Source organism: Oratosquilla oratoria, chromosome 25, assembly GCF_046742065.1.
Source record: "Oratosquilla oratoria isolate Oo_2021 chromosome 25, ASM4674206v1, whole genome shotgun sequence".
In the NCBI taxonomy this organism is placed as follows: Eukaryota; Metazoa; Arthropoda; class Malacostraca; order Stomatopoda; family Squillidae; genus Oratosquilla; species Oratosquilla oratoria.
The window spans coordinates 13,273,403-13,298,305 of record NC_134801.1 but is presented as its reverse complement, the minus strand read 5'-3'; the positions used below and the strand labels follow the sequence as shown (position 1 = coordinate 13,298,305).

Here is a 24,903-nt window from a genome sequence, read left to right as displayed (position 1 = left end):
ATCATCTCTCCATCTACACCTTTTACCTTTTCTTCTCTACTTGATTCGCCACCCCTTCCTCTTATAATTTCCTTCCAAAACACCTTTGTATTAATTTCAATATTTTCTCTCATACTCTTCCCCCATTCTACATCTATTTTTTTTTATCTTATGTTTTACTTTGCTTGTTGCAAGAAATGCCTGTAGATTGAGTGTCACTGATTCATTCTATACTATAGGCAAAATTCACTCAAAGAATCTCAGTCAGTCCTGCATTTTCAGTTAGCAGCCCTGCTCACCCTTCCCCCACTGAGCTGGCTGAAACCTCAAGCTTCCTTAAAATATATTTATATTTCTTCACTTAGCTGAGTGACTATATGAGTTACACAAATTTCATGTACTGTATATCTAAGGATGAAGCAGTCCCTGGTCACCTATTTTAAAGCTTACCATCTCGATAGTGCAAAGAAAGTAATTATAGCGAGTATGATATAAGGAATATAATTTTAATATCTATATCGCATTTTACTTATTATTGCTGTGTCCAGTCATTATGAGGCTGGTTGTAAAATTTAACATGTCTGTGATATAAAATAGTCATGAATATAACTGTGCTTTCACATATCCCATAAAGTGACACATAAAAGAGAAAATGAAAGGTTTATATGATTATCTTAAGAGACTGGACACATGGTGGGAAGCACAATGAGAGTAGTGATAAGAGACAAACACTCAAAATGGGATGACGTAATAAGCGGTGTTCCACAAGGAACAGTTCTGGCCCCAATAATGTTTGCTATATATATTAATGATATGGATGAAGAAATTGAAAGTTATATGAGCTTCTTTGCAGATGATGCAAAACTATTAAAAAAAGTGAACACGAAAGAAGATTGTGAGTCACTACAGAGTGATCTAAATAAAGAATGGGAGTGGAGTAGGAAGTGGGAGATGGAGTTTGACACTAAAAAGTGTAGTATAATGGAATTTGGAAAAAGCAAAAACAGAATAACAGGATCATATAAATTGGGAGAAGAAGGAATAAAAAAAGTAGAAAATGAGAAGGACCTGGGAGTCATTGTTATGAATGATATTTCACCTGAGAAACATATAAATAAGATTTTTGGAGAAACTTATAATTTAATAAGAACAATCAAAGTGGCATTTACATACCTGGATGAAGAAATGGTGAAGAAAATTATAATCACTCTGATAAGACCAAGATTGGAATATGCAGCAACGATATGGTCACCAAGTACAAAAAAATGTATAAAAAAAACTTGAAAGAATACAAAGAGCAATTACAAAACTGGCACCTACACTCTCAAAACTATCATATGAAGAGAGACTACACTCTCAAAACTATCATATGAAGAGAGACTAGCAAAACTTGAACTACAGACACTAGAGCAAAGATGAGAGAGAGGAGATTTGATAGCTATTTACAGAATCATGAAAGGCATAGAAGTTATTGATAGAGAGAATCTGATAAAATGGGATGATAGAAATACAAGAGGACACGGAAAGAAAATCAAGAAAGACAGCTATAGAAGAGATCTGAAACAGAACAGCTTTCCTCACAGAGTAATAGACAGTTGGAACAAGTTAGATGAGAAAGTAGTGTGTGCAAAAACAATACATGAATTTAAAAATAGTTTAGATAAAATGAGATATGAAGACGAGACACCACGAGCATAGCTCCCCTTCCCGTAAAATACAACTAGGTAAATATAGCATCTTTGTCTTGCTCCCTCTCTCTCTCCCTCCCTCCCTCCACCCCAGTCAGTCTCAGGAGTCAAAATTGAACATGACTTGAGTTTATACTGCCCATGGTTTTTCACATCTCAGTTAGTTTACGGCTTTCATCATCTCATATTCATTATCTTCATGAGTCTTTGAATACGGTTGTACCAATGTATATGGTCAGAAGATCGTAAATTGAAACATTTGGATATGAAAAACTTCACTACGAATCAACTCACGAAACACCATAAAAAAAATTCATGAGGGGCATCTCTGTCACCACAGTATGTAATGGAAGTTCTATCTCCTCCCTTCCCCCCACTCCAATATTTACCTAGTTGTATCATAAGGGAAGGGGAGCTACGCTTGTGGTGTCCCGGCTTTGTATCTCGCAGTGTCTAGTTTGCTCTTAAATTCATGTATGGTTTTTGCACACACTATTGTTTCGTCCAGTTTATTCCAAGTGTCCACCCTGTATGGAAAACTTTTCTTCAGATCTCTCCCATAACTATCCTTTTTTGAGTTTCTTTCCATGTCCTCTTGGGTTCTTTTGTCCCAAGTTAACTTTTTTTTTTTTTTTTTTTTTTCTTTCTTTTTTCTTTCTCTCCGTCTTTTTCAAGCTGTCTCTCTTCTTTCACTTCACTGCATCTTCTGTTGAACCAGCAATTAATCTATGCCCTATCTTTTTTCTGTCTTGGTACATACCTATTCACTCCTTCATTCTAGATATCCCATTTCTCTTCCACTTTTGCCCCTTCCATGTAGAATTTTTCCCAATTTGCATTTTGAAAGAATTTTTGTTTTCCAAAGTCCATTTTGTTGTACATCAATCTTCCTTTTCTGTACTTTTTACTTCTCTCCATATTTATTTCTTCTTTTAGTTCAGTCTCTATAAGTATATGGTCACTCTCTCCAAATGGTGTCTTGTATTCAATTTTATCCACAATTTAAGATTCTGTTGTAAATATTAAATCCAGTCTCAACGGTTCTTCATTACTTCTGTATCTGGTGTTTTCATTGACCCATTGTGTCATTGTATATTCCATGGTCATGCCCAGTGATATATTACCCCACAGGTCCTCTGCCCTTCACTGTCATTTCCTCCAAACAAATTTCTTTGTACAGGTAGTCGTCGACTTACGACCGAGTTCGGTTCCGACAGACAGGTCGTAAGTCGATCTGGACGCAAGTCGGTCTATATATATATATACAGTATATATTACCATTTATATAATATATATATATATATATATAAATATATATATATACATATATATATATATATATTGTATATTTAGCATACTGAAATAATCTTAGCATCTTGAACTATGTTGTATAGTATTTTTAACCTTTTTATAATTTCATCCGATTTTCTTTGGGAAACGTAGCCTAGGCCTAAGCATATTGAATAAAATCCTATCATCTTTGACCTATGATATTTAATACTGTATTTGTTAACCTTTGTATTATTTTACCATCAGACTTTCTTTAGGAAACGTATGCATACTGAATAAAATCTTATTATCTTTGAGCTACGTTGTTTAATATTCATTAACTTTTTATCATTTTCGTTAGGAAACGTAGCCTAGGCCTACGCATACTGAATAAAGTCCTGTCATCTTTGACCTACAAATCCTTTTTTGTTGGTTACATTAAAATCATTGTAAAGCAAAATTAGGAAAAAAAAAAAAATCGAAACACATTCTTTTCGTTTACGTACTGTACCGAAAATATTGTTATCGACAACAGACTAGGCATAAACAAAGTTTACTGTTACACTTTATTAATCACAAAACATAAAAATACAAAATGTTGTGCCGAACATTTTGTCATCGACAACAGACTAGGCATAAAAAAATAGTTACATTTTATTAATTGCAAAACATAAAAATACAAAATGTAAGGCAAAATTAGGACTTTTTTTATTTCAACAAAGCACATTCTTTTCGTTTAAGTACTGTACCGAACATATTGTTATCGACAACAAACTAGCCTAGGCATACAAAGTTTGTTATATTTTATTAATTGCAAAACATACAAAAATACAAAATGCAATGCAAAATTAGGAAAAAATTTACTTCAAACAGACAAAATGAAAGAATATTTAGCTGGCTGGGATGTGGACGCTGCCGGCAGCCTGCGAAAACTATCGTACTCGCGTCTCGCAGCGTGCGGAGTAATGTACTGTACTGCCAGGCATAACATTGCAATTCTATTACTCTATTAAATGTTAGATATTATTGCACCATCTCGTGGTCATAAAGTCGATCAGTCGTAAGTCGCATAGGTCGTAAGTTGACGACTACCTGTAGTTAAAATCCCCCATAATTATCAGGTTACCTACGCCCTTTAGTATCTTGTTTAATAAATACCTTGTATCTTCTAGCATTTTTTAATGCTCATTCTCTTTCCAAGAGTTCATTTTTGGGAGCACACAAATCACCACAAACTTTCTACTTTTCATATCCCTGTCTTCGTCTTTTATCATGATCATTTCTACATTGTTCTTATCCTCAGTTATCTTTGTCACATTCAAGTTTACCTTGACCAAGACCATTATTCCTCCTTCCTGTTTCTCATTTCTGTTTTTAATCCAATAATTGTATAACCCTTGTCCAACATTATTGGGTGGTATTGGACCCCTTGTCTTCACAATTCCCATTATGTCTGGTTTTTCATCTAACAGGTAATCATTTAGTTCATTCATTTCTGAAATAAATTTGTCACTGTTAGTGTAGGCTACTTTTATTTTTTTCATTTTTTTCATTTTTTTTTTTTTTTTTTTCCTTCTCTCCCTCCCCCATTTGATGTACCATTTTCTCAGCCTCATGTCAATTACCCTCCAATAGAATTCCTAGCTTTCAGTCTCCATTCTCTTTGCGTTTCTTTTAATGTCTTCTCTTTTTCTAATTACTCAACACTCATTTCTCTTTTTATCCATATCACGTGTGTTCGCTCCTTGCCAACTTTCTTTTTCTAATATGTCTTCTACCATTTGCAATCTTAGTTTTATCTTTAGGGGTCGATTTCTTTCCTTAGAATAATGACCCACACTATACACTTCATTTATATCTTTCTCTATTCCTGATCACCATATTTTATTTCTTTTAAAATTGATATTACTGTTTATTTGTCTGCTTTTTCTCTCATGTACCTCGCCAGACCATATTTTTCCCTTAGTCCATATACCACAATACATTTTTTTTTATCCACTGCATCTCTAACCCAATTTGCCTTTTCTTTAATTGAATGATCGTATCTTTTGCCTTTCCTGCATCTGTTGTTGGACTATTTCTTTAAAGGCAATTTCTTAATTTCCTCTGTTTTCCTTCCATTTCATATTCTTTTGGATACTTTCCTCACCTAAGTTTTCTTCAGTTCTTTCACTTATATCTTGTATTTTGTTATTTACCTCTTTTTTTTTTTTTTTTTTTTAGGTTTTCACTATTGGTAGTGTCATTAATTTTCATCTTTTCATCTGCCTAGTGTAGGCCTTATGGTCTCTTGCAGTCTCCTTCATTCTTATGTTATTTGTATCAAAAGTCTTATGTCCATTGCCACCATTACTCTTCTTTGTGATGATGTTTTCTTGTTAAATCTCTATAGTACTTAGTGATGTTTGTGTGTGGCATGCTGATGAAGTGATCCTCATTGAATCCATTTTGATTCGGAGAGGTTGGCAATTGTCTCTTGATTCTTTCAGAAATCAGTCTTTCCATTGGATGAGTTAAAGGTAAATGGCAGCAACTACTTTATTGGCCTATAATTTACTCCAGGAAGAAATGATATGTCATCTGGGTAAAACTAGGGTGGGGTATTATAGAATGTTTTATTATTATTTTATTTTATTTTATTTATTTATTTTTTATGCAGTTGTGCTAGTGTGGGCATTGTTTCTTGGGAAGGGTTTTACTGTAGGGTTAATGTTTGGAGGGGATTGAAGAAGTAATGGGTTTGGTGGTAGGTCTTGTAGTGCTTCTTTAGTGATTTTAGTGTGTGTGTTTTTGTATCAATGGATGTGTAAATGAGTAGTAATGGAGGTCTCTTGCATAGAACAGTGCCTATCATTTTCATGTGGGAAGGATTTTGGTTTTTCTTTGCAGATGTTCTATTATGGTGCATCTTATTGTTCTCAATGCTTTGTTTAGTGTAGTTTATAGGGTGTCTTCTGTTTTCTTTATTATTTGGAATTATGCTGTGGAGTCATAGTCAAGTGTGGTTCTCAAGAACTTTTAAAACTGTGATTATAGGCAATTCACTCAAAGAATCTTAGTCGATACTGCATTTTTGGTTGGCAGCCCTGCTCACCCTTCCCCTGCTAAGCTGGCTGAAACCTCAAATTTCCTTAAAATATATTTATATTTCTTCACTTAGCTGAGTGACTACATGAGTTACATGAATTTCATGTACATCTAGGGATGAAGCAGTCCTTATTCATCTATTTCAAAGCTTTCCATCTCGATAGTGTAAAGAAAGTAATTATAACGAGTATAATATAAGGAATATAATTTTAATATCTATACATCATTTTATTTATTATTGCTGTGTCCAGTCATTATAAGGCTGGTTGTGAAATTTAACATGTTTTCTGTGATATAAAATAGTCAATATGACTGTGCTTTCACATATCCCATAAAGTAACACATAAAAGAGAAAATGAAAAGTTTATATTATCTTTTGATACTGGGCAGATTGCAGGAAGCACAGCATCTTGCTCCCTCCCTCCCTCCACCCCCAATCAATCTCATGAGTCAAAATTGAACATGACTTGAGTACATACCGCTCATGGTTTTTTGCATCTCGATTAGTTTATGGTTTTTATCATCTCGTATTCATTATCTTTTTGAGTCTTTGAATAAGGTTGTACCAACATATATGGTCAGAAGAGTGACACTCAGATTGGAAATTGAAGTATTTAAATATGAAAAAGTTCGTGAGTTGCATTTTAGCGAACTTTTTCATATCTAAATATTTCAATTTCCAACCTGAGTGTCACTCTTCTGACCATATACTTTGGTACAACCCTATTCAAAGACTCATGAAGATAATGAATATGAGATGATGAAAGCTGTATGTTAATCGGGATGCCAAAAACCATGAGCAGCATGTACTCAAGTCATGTTCAATTTTGACTCATGAGATTGATTAGGGTGGAGGGAGGGAAGGAGCAAGCTGCCATGCTTCCCACCATCCGTCCAGTATCAGAAGATAATCATTTAAACATTTCATTTTTTCTTTTATGTGTCACTTTATGGGATATGTGAAAACAGTCATATTCATGACTTTCATATCACAGAAGACTTATTAAATTTTACAACCAGCCTCATTATGACTGGACACAGTGATAATAAGTAAAATGTTGTATAAACATTAAAATTACATTCCTTATCTTATACTTGTTATAATTACTTTCCACTATCTAGATGGAAAGCTTTGAAATAGGTGAACAAAGACTGCCTCATCCCTAGATGTACCGTATTTTCTGGCGTATAGTGCGCAACTTTTTTCTGTTGGAAGGGCCTAAAATTGAGGGTGCGCGTTATCCGGTGGTGCGCATTATCTACGGCCTACGATAAAAATTCTGCGGCTGTGTGTGTAATTTTTTTTCACAACAACGTGACAATGTTGGCCGTCACAAAGTCGGGACGGCACACTTCTCCGTGACGTTCCGTGAGAACAAGAAGAACAGCCATGGTGACATAAAAGAATACGCCAGCATGGGCTATATAAATATTTGGTATAGGTAGGTATCTATCGAATCTTATTTTTCATGTTTAAATAGGCCTAAACACCATGAAACATGATCAATATTCATGATATTTGCCCATGTTCACAGCATCCTAGTTTGGATTTTTATGTTGGCTTTGTTGCTTCACTTTAGGTATGGTACAAATTCCGTTGCGGCCGTTCATAAACTCGTGTCAAACACCTGACTACAACACCCTCTTTCAGGAGTTATATTAACTAAACGTCACCTCGATGAGAGACTGTCCAATTTCACCACTGTCATTGCAGGTTCAAAGCTAAAACGAAACAGTCTGTAGTTTGTTTCAGTATTAAAGAAAAAATTGTAAAGACGAATTATTTCCTCAAGATATAAAATGAACATTTTCTGTAAAAATCCCGAAATTTTTCTGTATATTTTACTTTCAATAAACTTGTTTAGATCATATTTCCTACAAACTATTTAAGCTACAAAGTAATAAGGGACCAACGCACAACATGAGTCATATACCGGTACATGTAGTTCCGACTTTTTCTTAGTTGTGTCCTGATTGATGCCTAAACTGACACTTAATTTAGTGACAAATCAACAGATTTCCCAGCGGTGGCTTTAGCCAATGAAAAATACTTCTCCATGTAACCTCGTTCACATGATACTAAGTAATTAATCGCCGTTATTTCATTGGTTTATTTTTACTAACATTAATTATCGTAGTCTATGCAAATATTTGGGATCCGTAAAACAGCACTGGTACCAACATCATGAACGTTGGCCATTTTAGCTCACCCTAATATGCTAGATCAGGGCCGAGATTGACAGTTCTATTGCCAATCTAGCCTACACTAAACACCCTATTGCGAGAGTTTGTTAAACTAAACGTCACTTCAGTAAAGACACTTATGAACCGAAACATAGTTTGTTGCTGCATGGCGATAAAAACTTGTACACGGTGATAAAAACTTGTAAGATGAATTATTCCCTCAGGATAGTAAATTAAAAAAAAATCTGTAAAAATCTGAAATTCTTCATGTACATTTTGTATTCAATAAACTTTTCATGCCTCAAATTTCCCACAAAACAATGGACCAACGCAAGCAGGAGTCGCATACATGCAGTTCACGAGCTTTAGCCACCAGTGACTTTTCCTGGCATGCGCGTTATACGTCGGTGCGCGTTATCTGTGTACTGAGATAACGAAGTGCATGGGTGCGCATTTTAAGCCGGAAAATACGGTACATGAAATTCGTGTAACTCGTATAGTACTGAGCTAAGTAAAGAAATATAAATATATTTTAAGGAAATTTGAGGTTCCAGCCAGCTTAGCAAGGGAAGGGTGAGCAGGGCTGCCAACCAAAAATGCAGGATTGACTGAGATTCTTTGAGTGAATTGCCTATAGTTCTGTTTTGCTGATTTTCTGTGCTAACTATAGGTTTTAATTTACTTATTTTTTGCTGATTTTCACTGTCAAGTCCTTGATGTTTTTTAAAGTGTTAGTGTGGGTTGATGTTAGCTGTAGGTATAGTTCAATGTGTATTGGTTAATGTTAGTGAGTGTGGTTCATGTTAGATGAATCCATAAATTGCATCTGTTTCCTCATTCAATTTGTTCCAGATATCTACCACTCTGTGTGGGAAGCTATTCTTTTTCAGATCTCTTCTGTAACTATCCTTTTCAAGTTTCTTTTCATGTCCTCTTGTTTTTCTTTTATCACACTTTAGTAAATCATCTCTATCAAGGACTTACATCCCTTTCATAATTCTGTAGGTGGTTAGTAGATCTCATTCTCTTTGTTCTAGGGTTGGTAGTTTGAGTTTGTCCAATCTTTGTTTGTATTTCAATTTGGAGTGTTGGTGCCCTCTTTGTCATTGTTCTTTGAATTCTTTATCATTTCTTTGTACTCCAATTTGGTCTTATCAATATAACTTATATTTTCTTTACCATTTCTTTATCCAAGTAGTCAAAGGCCACTTGCATTGATCTTAGTAAATTGAAAGTTTCTCTGACTATTTTGTTGATATGTTTGCCTGGTGCCATGTCATTGCTGATAGTTACACTTAGGTCCCCTTCTGAGTTGACTTTTTTTTAACTTCCTTTGTACCAATTTTATATTATCCCGGTATTCTATTTTTACCTTTTCCAAATTCCATTATACTACATTTCTTGATGGTGTAATTCACTTCACACTTCTGACTCCATTCCCAGACTTTGTCCAGGTCTTTTTGTAGTGATTTACAATCTTCCTCTGTACTTACTCTCTTTAGTAGTTTCACATCATCTGCAAAGAAGTTCATATAACATTCCACACCTTCATCCATGTCATTTATATATATGGCAAACATTATCAGAGCCAATACAGAACCTTGTGGGACTTCACTTATCATTTCTTCCCAGGTCGAGTTCTTGTCTCTAAGTATCACCCTCATTTTTCTCCTGTTCAAGAAATCTTTCATCTATTTCAATAGATTTCCTTGTATTCCATCTATTGTTTCAATTTTCTTAGTAGCTTTTTGTTTGGTACTTTGTCAAATGCTTTTTGTAAATCTAAGAAGGCACAATCTGTCCATCCGTCCCTTGCATTATTTCTATTAGCCTCAAATAAAGGCATATCAAGTTTGTGGCACATGATCTTCCGCGTCTAAATCCAAATTGTTTTGGATTTAGTATATTATTCTCTTCCAAATGTTTAATCCATTTACTTTTGATAACTTTTTCACATATTTTTGCTATTGTACTTGTAAGGGAGACCAGTCTATAGTTGGTTGGATTTTCTTTGTCCCCTCCTTTGTATATTGGTACAATATTTGCATTTTTCCAATCTTGTGGTACTTTTCCTTCTTTGAGTGAGAAATCAATTATCTTGTGTATTTTGTCCATTAGTTCATCTATACATTCTTTCAATATCCAATTTGCAATTCCATCCAGCCTGTGTGATTTTCTGATGTCAAGGTTTTTTATTTGGCCCCTTATTTCTGCTACAAAATCCTCTGTGAGGGGCATCATCCTAGCATTCCGATAGGGGGAGTTTATGATGTTAAACCATATTAAAAAAAAAAAAAAAAAAAAAAAAAAAAATATGTCACACTTATTTTTTTCATTGGGGGGGGATCTTTCTGCCCCTCCTCCTAGTTTTGTTAACTTTCAGTTGTGAATACAGATTTAAAATGTTCATAATTTCAGCCATTTCTACATCTATATATTCATTATTTCCTTCACACAGTTTCACTATTTCATGTTTATCTTTTAGTTTGTCATTTACGTACCTGTAGAATAGTTTAAGTTGGTCCTTGCATTTTTCTCTTATGTCCTTTTCATTGTTTTTTCTTCCCTGTGTATTTTTACATATTCGTTTCTTAGTTTGATGTATATTTGCCATTTGGTCTTTTTTTCCGTCTTTTTCAGGCTTTGTCTCTTCTATCTTTAGCCTCACTATTTGTTATACCAGCACTTTATGTATACCCATTCTTATTTCTTCTTTGGTATGTATTTGTCTATTCCCTCCTTGTAATTTTCTTTTAATATGTTCCATTTCTCTTTCATCTTTGTTTCTTCATTAAGAAGTTTTCCCAGTTCGCATTTTGAACATTTTTTTCCCGAGTTTTTCAAAATCTGTTTTGTTGTACATTAGTCTTCCTTTTCTATGTTTCTCATTTCTTCTCAAATCAATTTGTTCTTTTAGTTCAAACTCTATTAGTATGTGGTCACTCTTCCTAATTGGTGTCTTGTATTCCATTTTGTCCACGATTTCAGATTCTGATGTAAATATTAAATCTAGTCTCAACGGTTCTTCATTGTTTCAATATCTGGTATTTTCCTTTACCCATTGAGTCAATGTGTATTCAATGGTCATATCCAGTAGACTATTTCCCCAGAGTTCTTCTCCACCTTTCACTGTCATTTCTTTGCAACATATTTCTTTTGAGTTAAAGTCACCCATAATTACAATGTTTCCTCCTTTCAATAATTCAATTAATGTTGATTACTGGGTGCGTAAGGTATTTGAGGACAGGGCATGGAAATAATGGATTAGTGCTCTCATGGAGATAGATAAGGAGAGGTACATCAGGGAAATTGCTGAGAATGTTGAGAGCCATTTTAATCCAAATTACCTTAGGCCAACTCACTGAGCCCTAAAGAAACTTCACTCCAAATTTGTGACCTAGAAGGACACAGTCCAAATAGCTCATGACCAGCTAGTGTCAGTCTTGAAGAGGTGTATTTCCTTTGCCAAATAGTTTTGAGCAGTTGCTCATGAGTGACCCTCCAAGTCAACAGCTTCCCTTGATGGTGTTTGGGTGGTAGTTGCCAATCCACTGATGAATGAATCTTTGCCCTCTGCTTTAAGGAAAGTAGTAGAAAGGAAGGATAGTTGAAATTAAAGGTGATCAATATTCTATTTTGAGTTGTGATCAGTCTTTGTGACTGGTATGTAGGAGTGTCAGTAAACTCCTAAGAATATTAACTACATGTAGGTAGACTTCATATATGGTGGTGTCTAGATCTTTTTGTACCATGCTGCAATCATGTATGTCCTATTTTTACTTTTCTCATGATCTTTGCATCATCAGTGAACAAGATCGTGTAACTGTTCTGTCATATCATTTATGTAAATCTAGAACAATGCTGATCCCAACATCAATCCTTATGGAACCTAACTAGTTACTTATATCCAACTAAATATCCTGTTCTCCAGTACTATTCATATTTATTTGTTCCTCAGGAAATATTTCATCTTCATCAGAATCCCTTTAAGTTGTATGTATTCCAGTTTTTATGTTTTTTGAGGTACCTTAAAAATTTATCCAGATCAAAATATGCAGTCTTTCCATTCATCCATCCATTCATCCTTACTCATCTTGCAGCACATTGACCATTCTTGAATAAAAACTGAACAGATTGGATATGGACAATGTCTCTTCCCTGAATCCAATTTTTCAGAATTTTTCTTTCTTCTAGATATTTCATCCTTCTGTCTTTCACAACTGTCTCATACATTTTAGCCATTAAACTAATCAAAGTTCCTAGTCTCTGATTTAAAGGTTGCTCCTTTATATGTTCCATGAAGCTGGTATTATTTGTAATATGCTATTGTCCAATGTTTGACACTTTCTCTTATTTCAGTGAATACAGTGAATTCATGAATCTTATCCACCAACTGTTCTCTGTGTCATTTGAGATCCCATCATGCCCTATATATTTTTTTTTCAAATCAGATATCCTCAGTAATTTTTGCACTTCTTGTGTTTCCTTTTTTATATAATTAATCCCTTGCTTTTAGTTATTCCCTCCTTTTCTAGATAGTTTTTCTTGGTAAATGCAGATTGCACAAGTGATTACTATATATGGTTGTTCAAATATGTAAATGAAAATGTTACTATGATAGTGATGTACCTTTTTATGTTGATGAATTGTTAATGTAAACATCTCTTCACCAGGTACAACCAAGAAAATTCCCACCACGAAGCGTGTTTCAACATTAGGACACAAAAGCCAAACGTTACCCCGCAACATGGGATCTAGGGTACTTTCTAAGACACGGGATGCCAAATTGCCCTCCACACCTCCATCATCTCGCAGGCAGATAGGTAATCAGGTATGTAAGCATTTGTTAATGTTGCAAAAAAAATTCTTTACCATTTTATTACCAAAATTGCCATATATAATTGAACAAAAATAGTACTTAGTAAATCAGTAGACAATGGATTTGTGCCTATTTATTGGGGGCAGGCAATGTTCCTGTCTTCAATAAAGGTGATAAATCATCTATGCACAACTGCATTCAATCAGTTTGACATCGGTTGTAGGTAAAATGCTAGAATCAAGAATAGCTTATAGAATTAGAGATCACATCAAGAGACATTGTTTGATTCGTGACTCACAGCATGGGTTCACCAAGGGTAGGTCATATGTAACCAATCTTCTTTGTTCACCAGTGTCTACAAGGTGTCAGATAACAATGATAGTTACAACGGGATAGGAGGAAAGCTGTTAAGAGCAATCAAGAGTTTTTACAAGAGTATTAGAGCCTGTGTTAGAATTAGAAATGGAGAGAGTGAGTGGATTGAGGTAAAGATAGGACTTTGCCAGGGATATGTTATGTTGCCTTGGCTGTGCAGTTTATACATGGCTGGGGTGGTGCAAGAGGTAAACACAAGGGTAATGGGCTGGGAATTGGAGATGGTTAAAGAAAATGGAGAAAAATAAAAGATAAGCCAGTTGTTGTTTGCTAACGACACTGTGCTTGTAGCAGTATCAGAGGAGAGATTAAGGAAGTTAGTGACAGAGATAGGGAAGGTGTGCAAAAGAAGGAAGTTGAAGATAAATGTGGGTAAAAGTAAGATGATGAGATGTACAAGGAGAGAGAATGGCAGCAAATTGGACATGAGTATTAAAGGAGAGAGACTGGAAGAAGTGGATAGGTTTAAATACTTGGGTGCAAATGTGGTGGGAAAGGGAGGTGGAGGTAGAGGTAGAATGTAAATTGAGAGAAGCAAATAAATGCCTTGGGGGATTAAAAATTGTAATGAAAAATAGACATTTGGGAATAGATGCTAATAGATTGTATGAGGGAGTGATTGTGCCGACAGTACTGTATGGATTAGAGGAGGGATTAAGGAAGTTAGTGACAGAGTTTGGAAAGGTATGCGAAAGAAGGAAGTTGAAAATGAATGTGGGTAAATGTAAGGTGATGAGATGTACAAGGGGAGAAAGTGACAGCAGACTGGAAGTGAGTATTAAGGGAGAGAGACCAGAGGAAGTGGATAGTTTTAGATACTTGGGTGTGAATGTGGCGGGAAAGGGAGGAGTGGATGTGGAGGGAGAATGTAGATTGAGAGAAGCAGGTATACCTTGGAGGATTAAAAAGTGTAATGAGAAATAGACATTTGGGAATGGATGCTAAGAGGAGATTATGTGAAGAAATGATTGTGCCAACATCACTGGAAGGGCCAGAAACGTGGAACATAAGAGAGGAGGAGTGTTTGAGATGAGGTGTCTGAGAAGTATGATGGGGTTACTAGGCTGGATAGAGTGAGAAACTAGGAGATGAGGAGGAGAACAGGGGTGGAAAGGAAGTTGGGAGATAGGGTTGATGAAAGATTATTGGGATGGTGTGGACACATGGAAAGAATGAGTGAAGAAAGACTAGTGAAAGAGGTGTGGAAGGTAGAGGTAGGAGTGAACATGAGGCAACCAAGGATGAGATGGATGGATGGGGTAAAAGGGGCATTGGGAAATAGGGGAATGTCTGTTGAGGAAGGATGGGAGAAGACAGAAGACAGGGGTGAGTGGAGAATGGTTTATAATGATTATGCTGTGATGCATGAAACAGAGTGGGTGAGGAGTTAGGGAGTATGTGTGAAAAAATAATTTGACGCAGCTTGAAGGGATTTCTCCTCTCTCTCTTTTTTTTTTTTTTTTTTTTTTTTTTTTTTTCTTCTTCTTCTTCTTCCATATGGGGCAGAGAGAGGTCACTGATTTAATGAAGTGGCCTCGCTGTGGATGTGCTGTGTCATGCAACACTGCTTTTGACTCGAGGCAGTGAGTGAGATGCAGGGATGACCCATCATCCAGAAGAAACTAAAATAAGAAGGAGGGAGGGTGGTGAACGGAAGTGGAGTATGTGGGGATGGAATGGGTGGGAGTGGAATTTATGCCTTTGTTTTTTGGCTACCTCCCTTGTAAGGGGGGGAAAAAGCCTTTGATATATGTATGTATTATTACCCCATCTGGGGTATTGGCTGCATGTTAGTGTGAGGTAAAATTCTACTCAGTAGCATGCACCTGATACTTTAGGGTCTATATGGGACACCCCTATGGACCAGAGTCACACATCCTTTTTGTCTGTGATAGATGAAAACTCTATTCATATAGAAAGGATGCTACATTATTGTAATGCAACTCTCCCTCCATTAAGCTGTTCCCCTACTCTTAATACTGTCCTGTACCACTTCTATAAGTGTACATTTCCTTTTTTGTTTAATCTTGTGGTAGGGGAGAAAGAATACTGCCACCGTGTTCCCACTTGAGTTGTAAAAGACAACAAAAAATGGGATGGGTATAGGACTAGGCATCTTACTCTCTATAGCCCCAAAGGGAACATTCTTAAAAAAAAAAAAAAAACGGCAAAAGAGGGTCTGGGAGGAGTTTTCCAACCAGAACCCTATCGTTTGAGTCTTTTAATGTGCATGGATGTGGTATACACGAGAGTAATAGGGAAGAGATAGGCAGTGTGTTTGTGAGAAAAAAGATGGATGTGTTGGCATCAAGTGAAACAAAGTTGAAAGGGAGGGGGGAATTTAAGTTTAGGAGTGTTGTTGGGGGAGTTGTCAGGAGTGAAGATAGGTCAGGGGAGAGAAGGGGTGGCTATACTAGTAAGTGAAGAGATAAGTAAGCATGTGGTGGAGTGGGAGGAGGTTTCTTCAAGGTTAATATATTTACCTAGTTGTATCTTATGGCAAGGGGAGCTATGCTTGTGGTGTCCTGTCTTTGTATCTCTCAGTGTCACATTTCCTCTTAAATTTGTGTATGGTTTATGCACACACTTTTTAGTCCAGGTTGTTCCAAGTGTCCTGTGTGGATTTTTTTTTTTTTTTTTTTTTTTTTTTTTTTTTTTTTTCAGGTCTCTTCTATAACTATCTTTTTTTCATGTCCACTTGTGTTTCTCTTCTCCCAATATAATAAGTCCTCTCTATCAAGGACTTCTGCGGCTTTCATTATTCTGTAGATGGTCAGTAGGTCGCCTCTTTCTCATTGTTCCAAAGATGGTAATTTCAATTTAGCCAGTCTCTCCTCATATGTCAGGTTTGAAAGTGCTGGGGCCATTTTCGTGGTTGCTCTCTGGATTCATTCAATTTTCCTTGTATTCTTTTTTGTATTGGGTGACCATATTGTCACAGTATACTACAGTCTAGGCCATATTAGTATGACTAATATTTTTTAACTATTTCTTCATATAAATAGGTAAAAGTGACCTTTATTGGTCTTAGAAAGTTGAAGGATTTTACGACAATTTTGTTTTTCTGTTTATTAGGGGATGAGTCATTTGAGATAATTACTCCCAGGTCTTTTTCAGATTCCACTTTCTTCACTTCCTTTGTTCCAATTGTATATTGTCCTGATATTCTTTTTTTACTTTTTCTGAATTCCATTATGCTACATTTCTTAATGTTCAAGTCTATTTCCCACTTCTAACTCCATTTGCAAACCTTATTTAGACCTCTGTAGTACAATTCATTTCAGTTTTCACTTTCCTCAACAATTTAGCATCATCTGCAAAGAACTTCATGTAACATTCCACATCTTCATCCATGTCATTCACATAATTAGTGAACATTATTGGAGCCAATACTGATCCCTGTGGAAATACACTAATCACCTCCTCCCAATCTGAACACTTTTCTCTGAGTACTACTCTCATTTTACTACCATGCAGGACGTCCTCCATCCAGTTTAGGTTTCCTTGTATCCTTCCCATGTTTTCCAATTTTTTAAAATTATTTCTTGTGTGGTACTTTGTTGAAGGTTTTTTTGTAAGTCTAGGAAAGCACAATCAACCCATCCATCCCTTTCTTGTATTATATCTATTATTCTTGAGTAGAAACAGATTAAGTCTGTAGCACATGATCTTTCCTCTCTGAATCCAAATTGTCTCGGGTTTATTATATTGTTTTCTTCTGGGTATTTTATCCATCTATTCTTGATAATTTTCTCACAAATTTTGAATACAGTGCTTGTAAGGGAGACTGGTTTATAATTAGTTGGTTCTTTTTTGTTTCCTCCATTATATATTGATACAGCGTTGGCATTTTTCCAGTCTTTTGATGTTTCCATCTTTGAGTGAGCAATTTATTATGTTGTAAGTTCATTAGTTCTTCTTTACATTCTTTTAGTATTGAATTTGCGATTCCATCTGGGCCATGTGATTTCCTGTCATCAAGGTTTGTTAATTGATCCATTATTTCTTTTTGTGTTATTGTTATTTCCCTCCATCTGGGCCATGTGATTTCCTGTCATCAAGGTTTGTTAATTGATCCATTATTTCTTTTTGTGTTATTGTTATTTCCCTCATGGGGGGGAGATCGCACTTAACCTCCTTCGTCCCAATGCTGTATTTTTCTTTAGTGAAAACTGACGAAGTGATTGTTCATGACTTCAGCCATTTCTAGATCTGTGTATTCTGTATTTCCATGACATAGTTTCACCATTTCCTGTTTATTTTTAAGTTTACCATTCACATATCTATAGAATAGTTTGGGTTGACCTTTACATTTTTCTATGAAGTCTTTTTTGTAGTTTCTTTTTTCCTCTCACTGCATTTTTACATATTCATTTCTATAGTTGATATATATTTGCTATTTTCCAGATTTTTTTTATCTTTTCTCTATCTTTTCCAAGCTTTATCTCTTCACCTCACTGCATCTTCTGTTGAACCAGCATTTAATGTACACCTCTTTTTTCTGTCTTGGTATGCATTTTTCCACTCTGTCATTATAGATTTCCATCAAGATTGTCTATTTCTCTTCCACTTTTGTCTCTTCAGTGTAAAAATTTCCTAATTTAAATTTTGAAATAATTTCCTGTTTCCCAAAGAAAATTTTGAAATAATTTATTGTTTCCCAAAGTAAGAAAGTTTCCCAAAGTCCTTTTTGTTGTACATCAATCTTCCTCCTCTGTTTTTCTCATTTCTCTCCATATATATTTCTACCTTTAGTTCAGCCTCTATTAGTATGTGGTCACTTTCCAAATGGTGTCTTGTATTCAATTTTATCCACAACTTCAGGTTCTGTTGTAAATATTAGATCTAGCCTTGACGGTTCTTCAATACTTCTATATCTGGTATTTTCATTTACCCATTGTGTCATTGTATGTTCTATGGTCATGTCAAGTAATATATTTCCCCATAGATTCTCTCTGCCTTTCACTGTCATCTCTTCCCAATAGATGTTTTTGCAGTAAAAAAAAAAAAAAAACATAAGTACCAAGTTACCTCCATCCTTTAGTATCTCATCAAATGAATGCTTTGTATCATCTACCATTTTTTAATGCTCACCCTCTTTTCAAGAGCCCGTTTTTGGGGGCACATAAATCACCACAAACTTTCTACTTTTCATGTCTCTTCAACATTTATCATGATCATTTCCACACTGTTTTTACTCTTAGTAACCATCATCACATTTAATTTTTTCTTGGCCAAGAACATGATTCCTCCGCCCTGTTTCTCATTTCTGTTTTTGTTCCAATAATTGTATAACCCATGCCCAACACTATTAGGTGCTAGTGGACCCTTCAATTTTGTCTACACAATTCCCATTATGTCTAGTTTTTCATCTGACAGGTAATCATTTAGTTCATTCAATCCTGAGATTAATCCATCTGTGTTAATGTAGGGCACTTTTAATTTTTTCTTTCTCCATCCTGTTTTCTGTTTCTTTTATTTCACTTACCTTGATGTACCATTGTATCAGCCTCATGTCTAAGACCCTCCAATAGAACTCCTTGTTTTCAGTCTCCATTCTCTTTGCATTTTTTCCCCTTAGTTTCACCTCTTTGTGTCTTCTCTTTTTCTATTTATTCATTCATATCTCTTTTTATCCATGTATTGTAATGCTCACTCTTTGTTTACTTGCTTTCTTTTGCTAATATGTCTTCAACTGCCATTTGTGATCTTAGTTTTATCTTTAGAGGTCAACTTCTTTCTTTAGAATATTGTCCCATTCTATATACTTCTATATCTTTCTCTCCGTCCTGGTCACCATCTTGTATTTATTTTAGAATTGTTATTGCTATTTCTCTTTCTGATTTTTCTCTCATGTATCTCATATGACCATGTTTTTCCTTTAATCCATATACCACAATACACTTTTTCCTATCTACTATATCTCGGACTCAATTTGCTTTTTCTTTGATTACTTGAATAATTGTGTCCTTTGTATTTTCTTGCATCTGTTGTACTTTCTTTAAAATTTATTTCTTCATTTTCACTGTTTTTATTTCATTTCTTAATTGCAAATTTTCCTTACCTTAGTTTTCTTCATTTCTTTCAGACATTGCCTGTATTTTATGATTTACCTCTTTTCTTTTTAATTCCCACTGATTTTCATATTTTCATTTTCACATTTATCCTCCATTAGATTTTTTTTAATCCCTTTATCTCATTATTTAGTTTGGAATTTATTTTCTTTATTTTACATATCACATTGTTAGCTTCAAAAAGACCTTTTGTTAAATTCACAATCTCTTTCCTTAGTTCTGTTGTCACATGCTAGGCCCTGTATTTGAGTTGGTACATCGAATCATAAGCCATGACTTGAGTAATGCCTGCAGTCCATGTCCCAATATGACACTTAGCCTCATATGATCAATTTAAAATTCACTGGATAAGGAAAAGATGTTAAAGTGCAAGCACTAAATTTGATATGTGAATTTTATTACAATATGCCTTGTACTTACAATTAAGTTGGTGTGAACATAGTGCAAGTGTGGTAATCAGGACTCAAAAGTGCCCGCGCATCTTTTTTATACTACAGCCGTACAACACTAGTGCCATGGCTCAGGTGCCAATGTATGCCAATGTAACCTATCCTATTTCTATTTACCCAGCTCCACACAACTTACCTGTATCTTTAATTTTGTGTGAAGAAGGCTCACAATATAGTCACTAATACTTATCTAAAACATATAAGCAATGGGGCATGGAAGTGAGGGTCCTATTTTCATTTGTCATTTGATTTACATGCCCTCTGACCACTGATGACAGTAGGCCCCAATTTTGTAGTCCTCCGCTGCCAGCTTCCAAGTCTTCCACGTCATCTGTGTGTGTGATGCCCGCGTCCATTGTCAGTAACATGTCATGTAACATGACACTATGAATTCTTTCTCCCACAATTTTCTATTAATACTCATCTCCCCTTGCATATCGAAGATTCAACTCAAATTTTTTCTTTCATACTTACCAAAACCAGAAAAAGTGTCTCCTTTATACAATCCAATCATCCTTGGTGTCTCAAGCCCTCTGTTTACATTTGGTTTCAGCATAGCTCCTTCAGAGGGCTCTGCATTTGAGTTGACATTCGGCTCAAAATCATTGTTTTTATTTTCTTGCATCTTCTCTTATTAGATCATTTTGGGTAACCACAAGTGCTCCCACTCCCATTCAATACAAACCAGGCTTCTTGTTTTCCTTGCACTATTGAAAATTTTTGTCTTTTTTGGCAGCCTTCGGAGCTCTAATTGAGAGGTGTTGACAGATGGGAAGCTCGGGAATGTGTGGATGAAGGTGAATGTGGAAAGGGAGATATTTACCTAGTTGTATTTTATGGGAAGGGGAGCTACACTTGTGTCCTGCCTTTATATCTCGCAATGTCTAGTTTGCTCTTAAATTTGTGAAGGGGTTTTGCACACACTACTACTGTTTCGTCCAGTATGTTCCAAGGGTCCACCACTATGTGTGGAAAACTGTTCTTCTTCAGATCTTTTCCATAACTATCTTTTTTGAGTTTCTTTCCATGTCCTCTTCTGTTTCTCTTGTCCCAATTTAACAAGTCCTTTCTATCAAGTATTTCTGTGCCCTTCATGATTCTATAGATGGTCAGTATGTCGTCTCTCTCTTCTTTGCTCCAAAGTAATGCCAATTTAGCCAGTCTTGCTTCATATGACAAGTTTGAAAGTGCTGGAGCCATTTTTGTGGTTGCTCTCTGGATTCTTTCAATTTTCTTTATATTCTTTTTGGTACTGGGTGACCACAGTGTTGCTGCATATTCCAATCTAGCTAGGCCTTTGTAAGTGCATATGGGCCTGGTAATGAGAAGAGTGTAGAGGAAAGGGAGGCATTTTGAAAAAATTTAAATGAGTGCATAGAGGGTTTAGGGAGAAATATCAATGAAGTAGTATTGGGGGATCCCAATGCTAGGGTAGGAGACAAATCAATAGATGGAATGGTTGGGAAGTGTGGAGTGCCATGAAAAAAATTGTGGAAAGTTGATGGTAGATATCTGTCTAGAGAGTTGATGATAGCAAACACAGTGTTTAGGAAGAAAGTAGAGCATAAGTGTACATGGGAGAGGGTGGTGAATGGATGGGTGGTAGGTAGGGCTTTAATGGACTATATATTGGTAACCAGTAGAGTAGGAAGAGTTTTGGTTGTATATTTTCTAAGGGGAGAGAGTGGGGGAATATTAGATAATTTTTGGTGGAATGTAAGTTGAGAGTGGAGGATGGAGGAAGAGAAAAAGGACAGAAGGTATGGAGGTGCTTAGAGTAAACTGTTTAACTGAGAAAGAAAAGGAGTACAAAAAAAAGCTGAGAATGGGAGGGAGTGGAGGAGGAATGGGGATGTTTCAAGGAGGGAGTCACAAGGTGTGCAAAGATGGTGTGTGGAACAAGGAGAACAGGAAGAAATAGAAGGAAGGGTAGTGAGTGGTGGAATGATGAAGCAAAGAGGGTTGTAAAAGAGAGGACATAAGTATTCACAGATAGTTGCAAAATAGGAAGAGAGAATCATATGAGAGGTACAAAGAAAAGAGAAGAGAATTCTGTAAAGCATAAGATAAAGGAAGCAGAAAAGAGAGATGTGAAATCAGGTAAGAGTATGACAGAAAATTTTGAAAGTAATAAAAAGATGTTTTGGAAAGAAATTAAGAGAGGAAGTGAAAATGAATCAAGTAGAGAAGAAAAGGTAAAAGGTGCAGATGGAGAGATGATAATGGAAGAAAAGGTAGTAAGAGGAAGATGGGCAGAGTATTTTAGGGAGTTGCTAAATGTGAAGGAGGGTAGGGAGGGAAAGGCAGTTGCAGTGGGAAATGCCAAGAAATGACAGTGATGAATGAGGAAAATGGAGGAGAAATAAGGAAAGACAAGGTGAAAGCAGTTACTAAAGTAATGAAAACAGGTAAGGCACCTGGGTTAGATGGGTGTTATGCAGTGTCTAAAAGAGGGAGGTACAGTGATGGTGGACTGGGTGGTGAGGTTGTTTGATGTTTGTCTAAAAGAGGGTAAAGTGTCGGAGGGTTGGAGGAGTGCCTGTATAGTTCCACTTTACAAGGGAAAATGGGACAAATGTGAGTACAGTAGTTTCAAAGGGATCAGTGTGTTGAGTGTAGTTGGGAAGGCTTGTAGGAGGGTCTTGATTGAGAGAATTAGGAGAGGAACAAAGGGAGTAATTGGTGAGAAACAGTGTGGGTTTAGGACAGGTAGGGGTTGTGTCAATCAGATTTTGTGTTAAGGTATATATGTGAGAAAGCTTTAGGAAAAGGTAAGGATGTTTTTTGGGCCTTTATGGATCTGGAAAAGGCTTATAACAGGGTAGACAGGAAGGCACTGTGGGAGGTATTGCAGATAAATGGGATAGGATGAAAGCTGTTAAGAGCAGTCAAGATTTTTTTTACAAGAGTAGTAGAGCCTGTGTTAGAATTAGAACTGAAGAGAGTGAGTGATTTGAGGTAAAGGTGGGACTTCACCAGAGCTGTGTTTTATCACCTTGGCTGTTCAATTTATACATGGATGGGATGGTGTGAGAAGTAAATGAAGGGGATAGGAGATGGTTAAGGAAAATGGAGAAAAATGGAAGATAAGCTAGTTGTTGTTTCATGATGACACTGCTCTTGTAGCAGGATTAGAGGAGAGATTAAGAAGTTAGTGATGAGGTTTGTGAAGGTGTACAAAAGAAAGATGTTGAAAACAAATGTGGGTAAAAGTAAGGTGATGAGATATACAAGGGGAAAGGATGGCAGGAAATGGGAAGTGAATATTAACCCTATATATCTAACCTGACGAAATCATCAGTCAAGCTTTGGGTGAGTCTCACTGGCATAGAAAATCAGTTATAACCGGTGTGTCTGTCCTGACGAATTCATCTAGGCTTCCTCTCTCTGAGAACAACATTTGAAGCTGATTGGTATAGAGTCCTTTGGGCAGTTCACCATCAGCTGATGACATCAACAGTGGTGTGAAACGTGGTATTTCTGGTGCTATTTATTTCATCATGGAGGAGTTGTCAGCTATGTTACATGCTGCATATAATTTTTTTCTGAAATGGGAATAGTTATAGATGTCTGAGAATGTCATACTGTTTCTTTTTTTGATGGAATAAGGACCCTATGAGCTCATTTTATGTCGATGATAAATCCGTCATGTTGGTCATATGGCGCACACAAAGAAATGTATGACCAACATGACGGATTCGTCATCTACGTCTTTGGACCAGAAAAACAGAGTACACCCCTTCACCTTTACCAAATTTTATCCCTGGCAATGAGACAGCTTCAATCAACAGTGACTTGAACCCATCACAGTCGAACCCATTATGGTATTTCACACAGTTTTTCACTCCTGATTTTTTAGATATGATAGTCTATCAGTCTAATTTGTATGCTACACAAAAAGATGTGAACAAACCTCTAAACCTCATTAGGCAAGAACTTGAACAATGGATAGGTCTACTTATTCATTTCAGCATTATTGGGACTCCCCAGACACGTCTCCATTGGTCTGGTGAATTATTTGGGAGGTATAGAGAGTATACTGCTTTAGTTATGAGTTGCAACATATGGGAGACTATATAATCCAACTTACATCTTCGGGACAACACTGATGAGCTAAACAATGATAAACTGTTCAAAGTCAGGCCAATGGTAGACCATTTGCGGAACAAATTCCAAGACCTTCCATTGCAACAAAACCTCTGCATTGATGAACAAATGGTGCCTTTCAAGGGAAGGCATTCCATGAAACAATACATGCCCATGAAACCCAGAAAATGAGGTTTCAAGTTCTTTGTTCTTGCAGACAGTGGGGATCTTATTCATGACTTCATACCTTACACAGGGTCATTTCAACCTGTGAATAGAGACAGTATTCCAGATCTGGGTACATCCTCTAATATTGTCTTACACTTGGCTGAGACCATTCCAAACAATAAGAATCATCTACAATATTTTGACAACTGGTTTACATCTTTACCACTTGTAGAACATCTAGCTGACAGGAATATATGGTGTTGTGGGACAATCCGGGCAAATCGGCTCCCAGGCCTCAAGTTCACATTGGACGCTGACATAAAGAAGAAAGGCAGAGGTACATTTGAGGAATGGAAATTATCTGGTGAGGGCAGCCTGGCAACAACAGTCAAATGGTTTAACAATAAATGTGTGACATTATTGTCTTCCTTTGCTGAGGGCAATCCAACTCACACTGCACGCTATGATAGAAGTCAGAGGAAAGTTGTGGAAATTCCACAGCCTAACATCATACATTTGTACAATAAGAACATGGAAGGTGTAGACCTGGCTATCTGTCTTCTAGCACTATATAGGATATTCTAAGAATATTCTAAGACTCATCTATCACATGATTGACATGACTATCAATGAGGCATGGCTGGTATACCGAAGAGATTGTGAGGCCAAAAGGATTCCCCAGGAAAAAGACATTCCCTTCTGACCTTCAGGATGTCCTTGTCAGA

At 36.2% G+C, this 24,903-nt stretch overlaps 1 protein-coding gene across 3 annotated transcripts in view; it reads left to right on the top strand.

Moving 5' to 3' along the window:
- Window positions 1-24,903, top strand: part of spas (spastin) — a 367,066-nt gene that overhangs the window by 281,795 nt on the left and 60,368 nt on the right. For all 3 annotated transcript variants that reach the window (XM_076208392.1, XM_076208390.1, XM_076208391.1), the window contains exon 4: window positions 12,881-13,038. In XM_076208392.1, coding sequence (XP_076064507.1) covers window positions 12,881-13,038 — 158 coding nt within the window. The remainder of the gene's footprint in view (window positions 1-12,880; window positions 13,039-24,903) is intronic.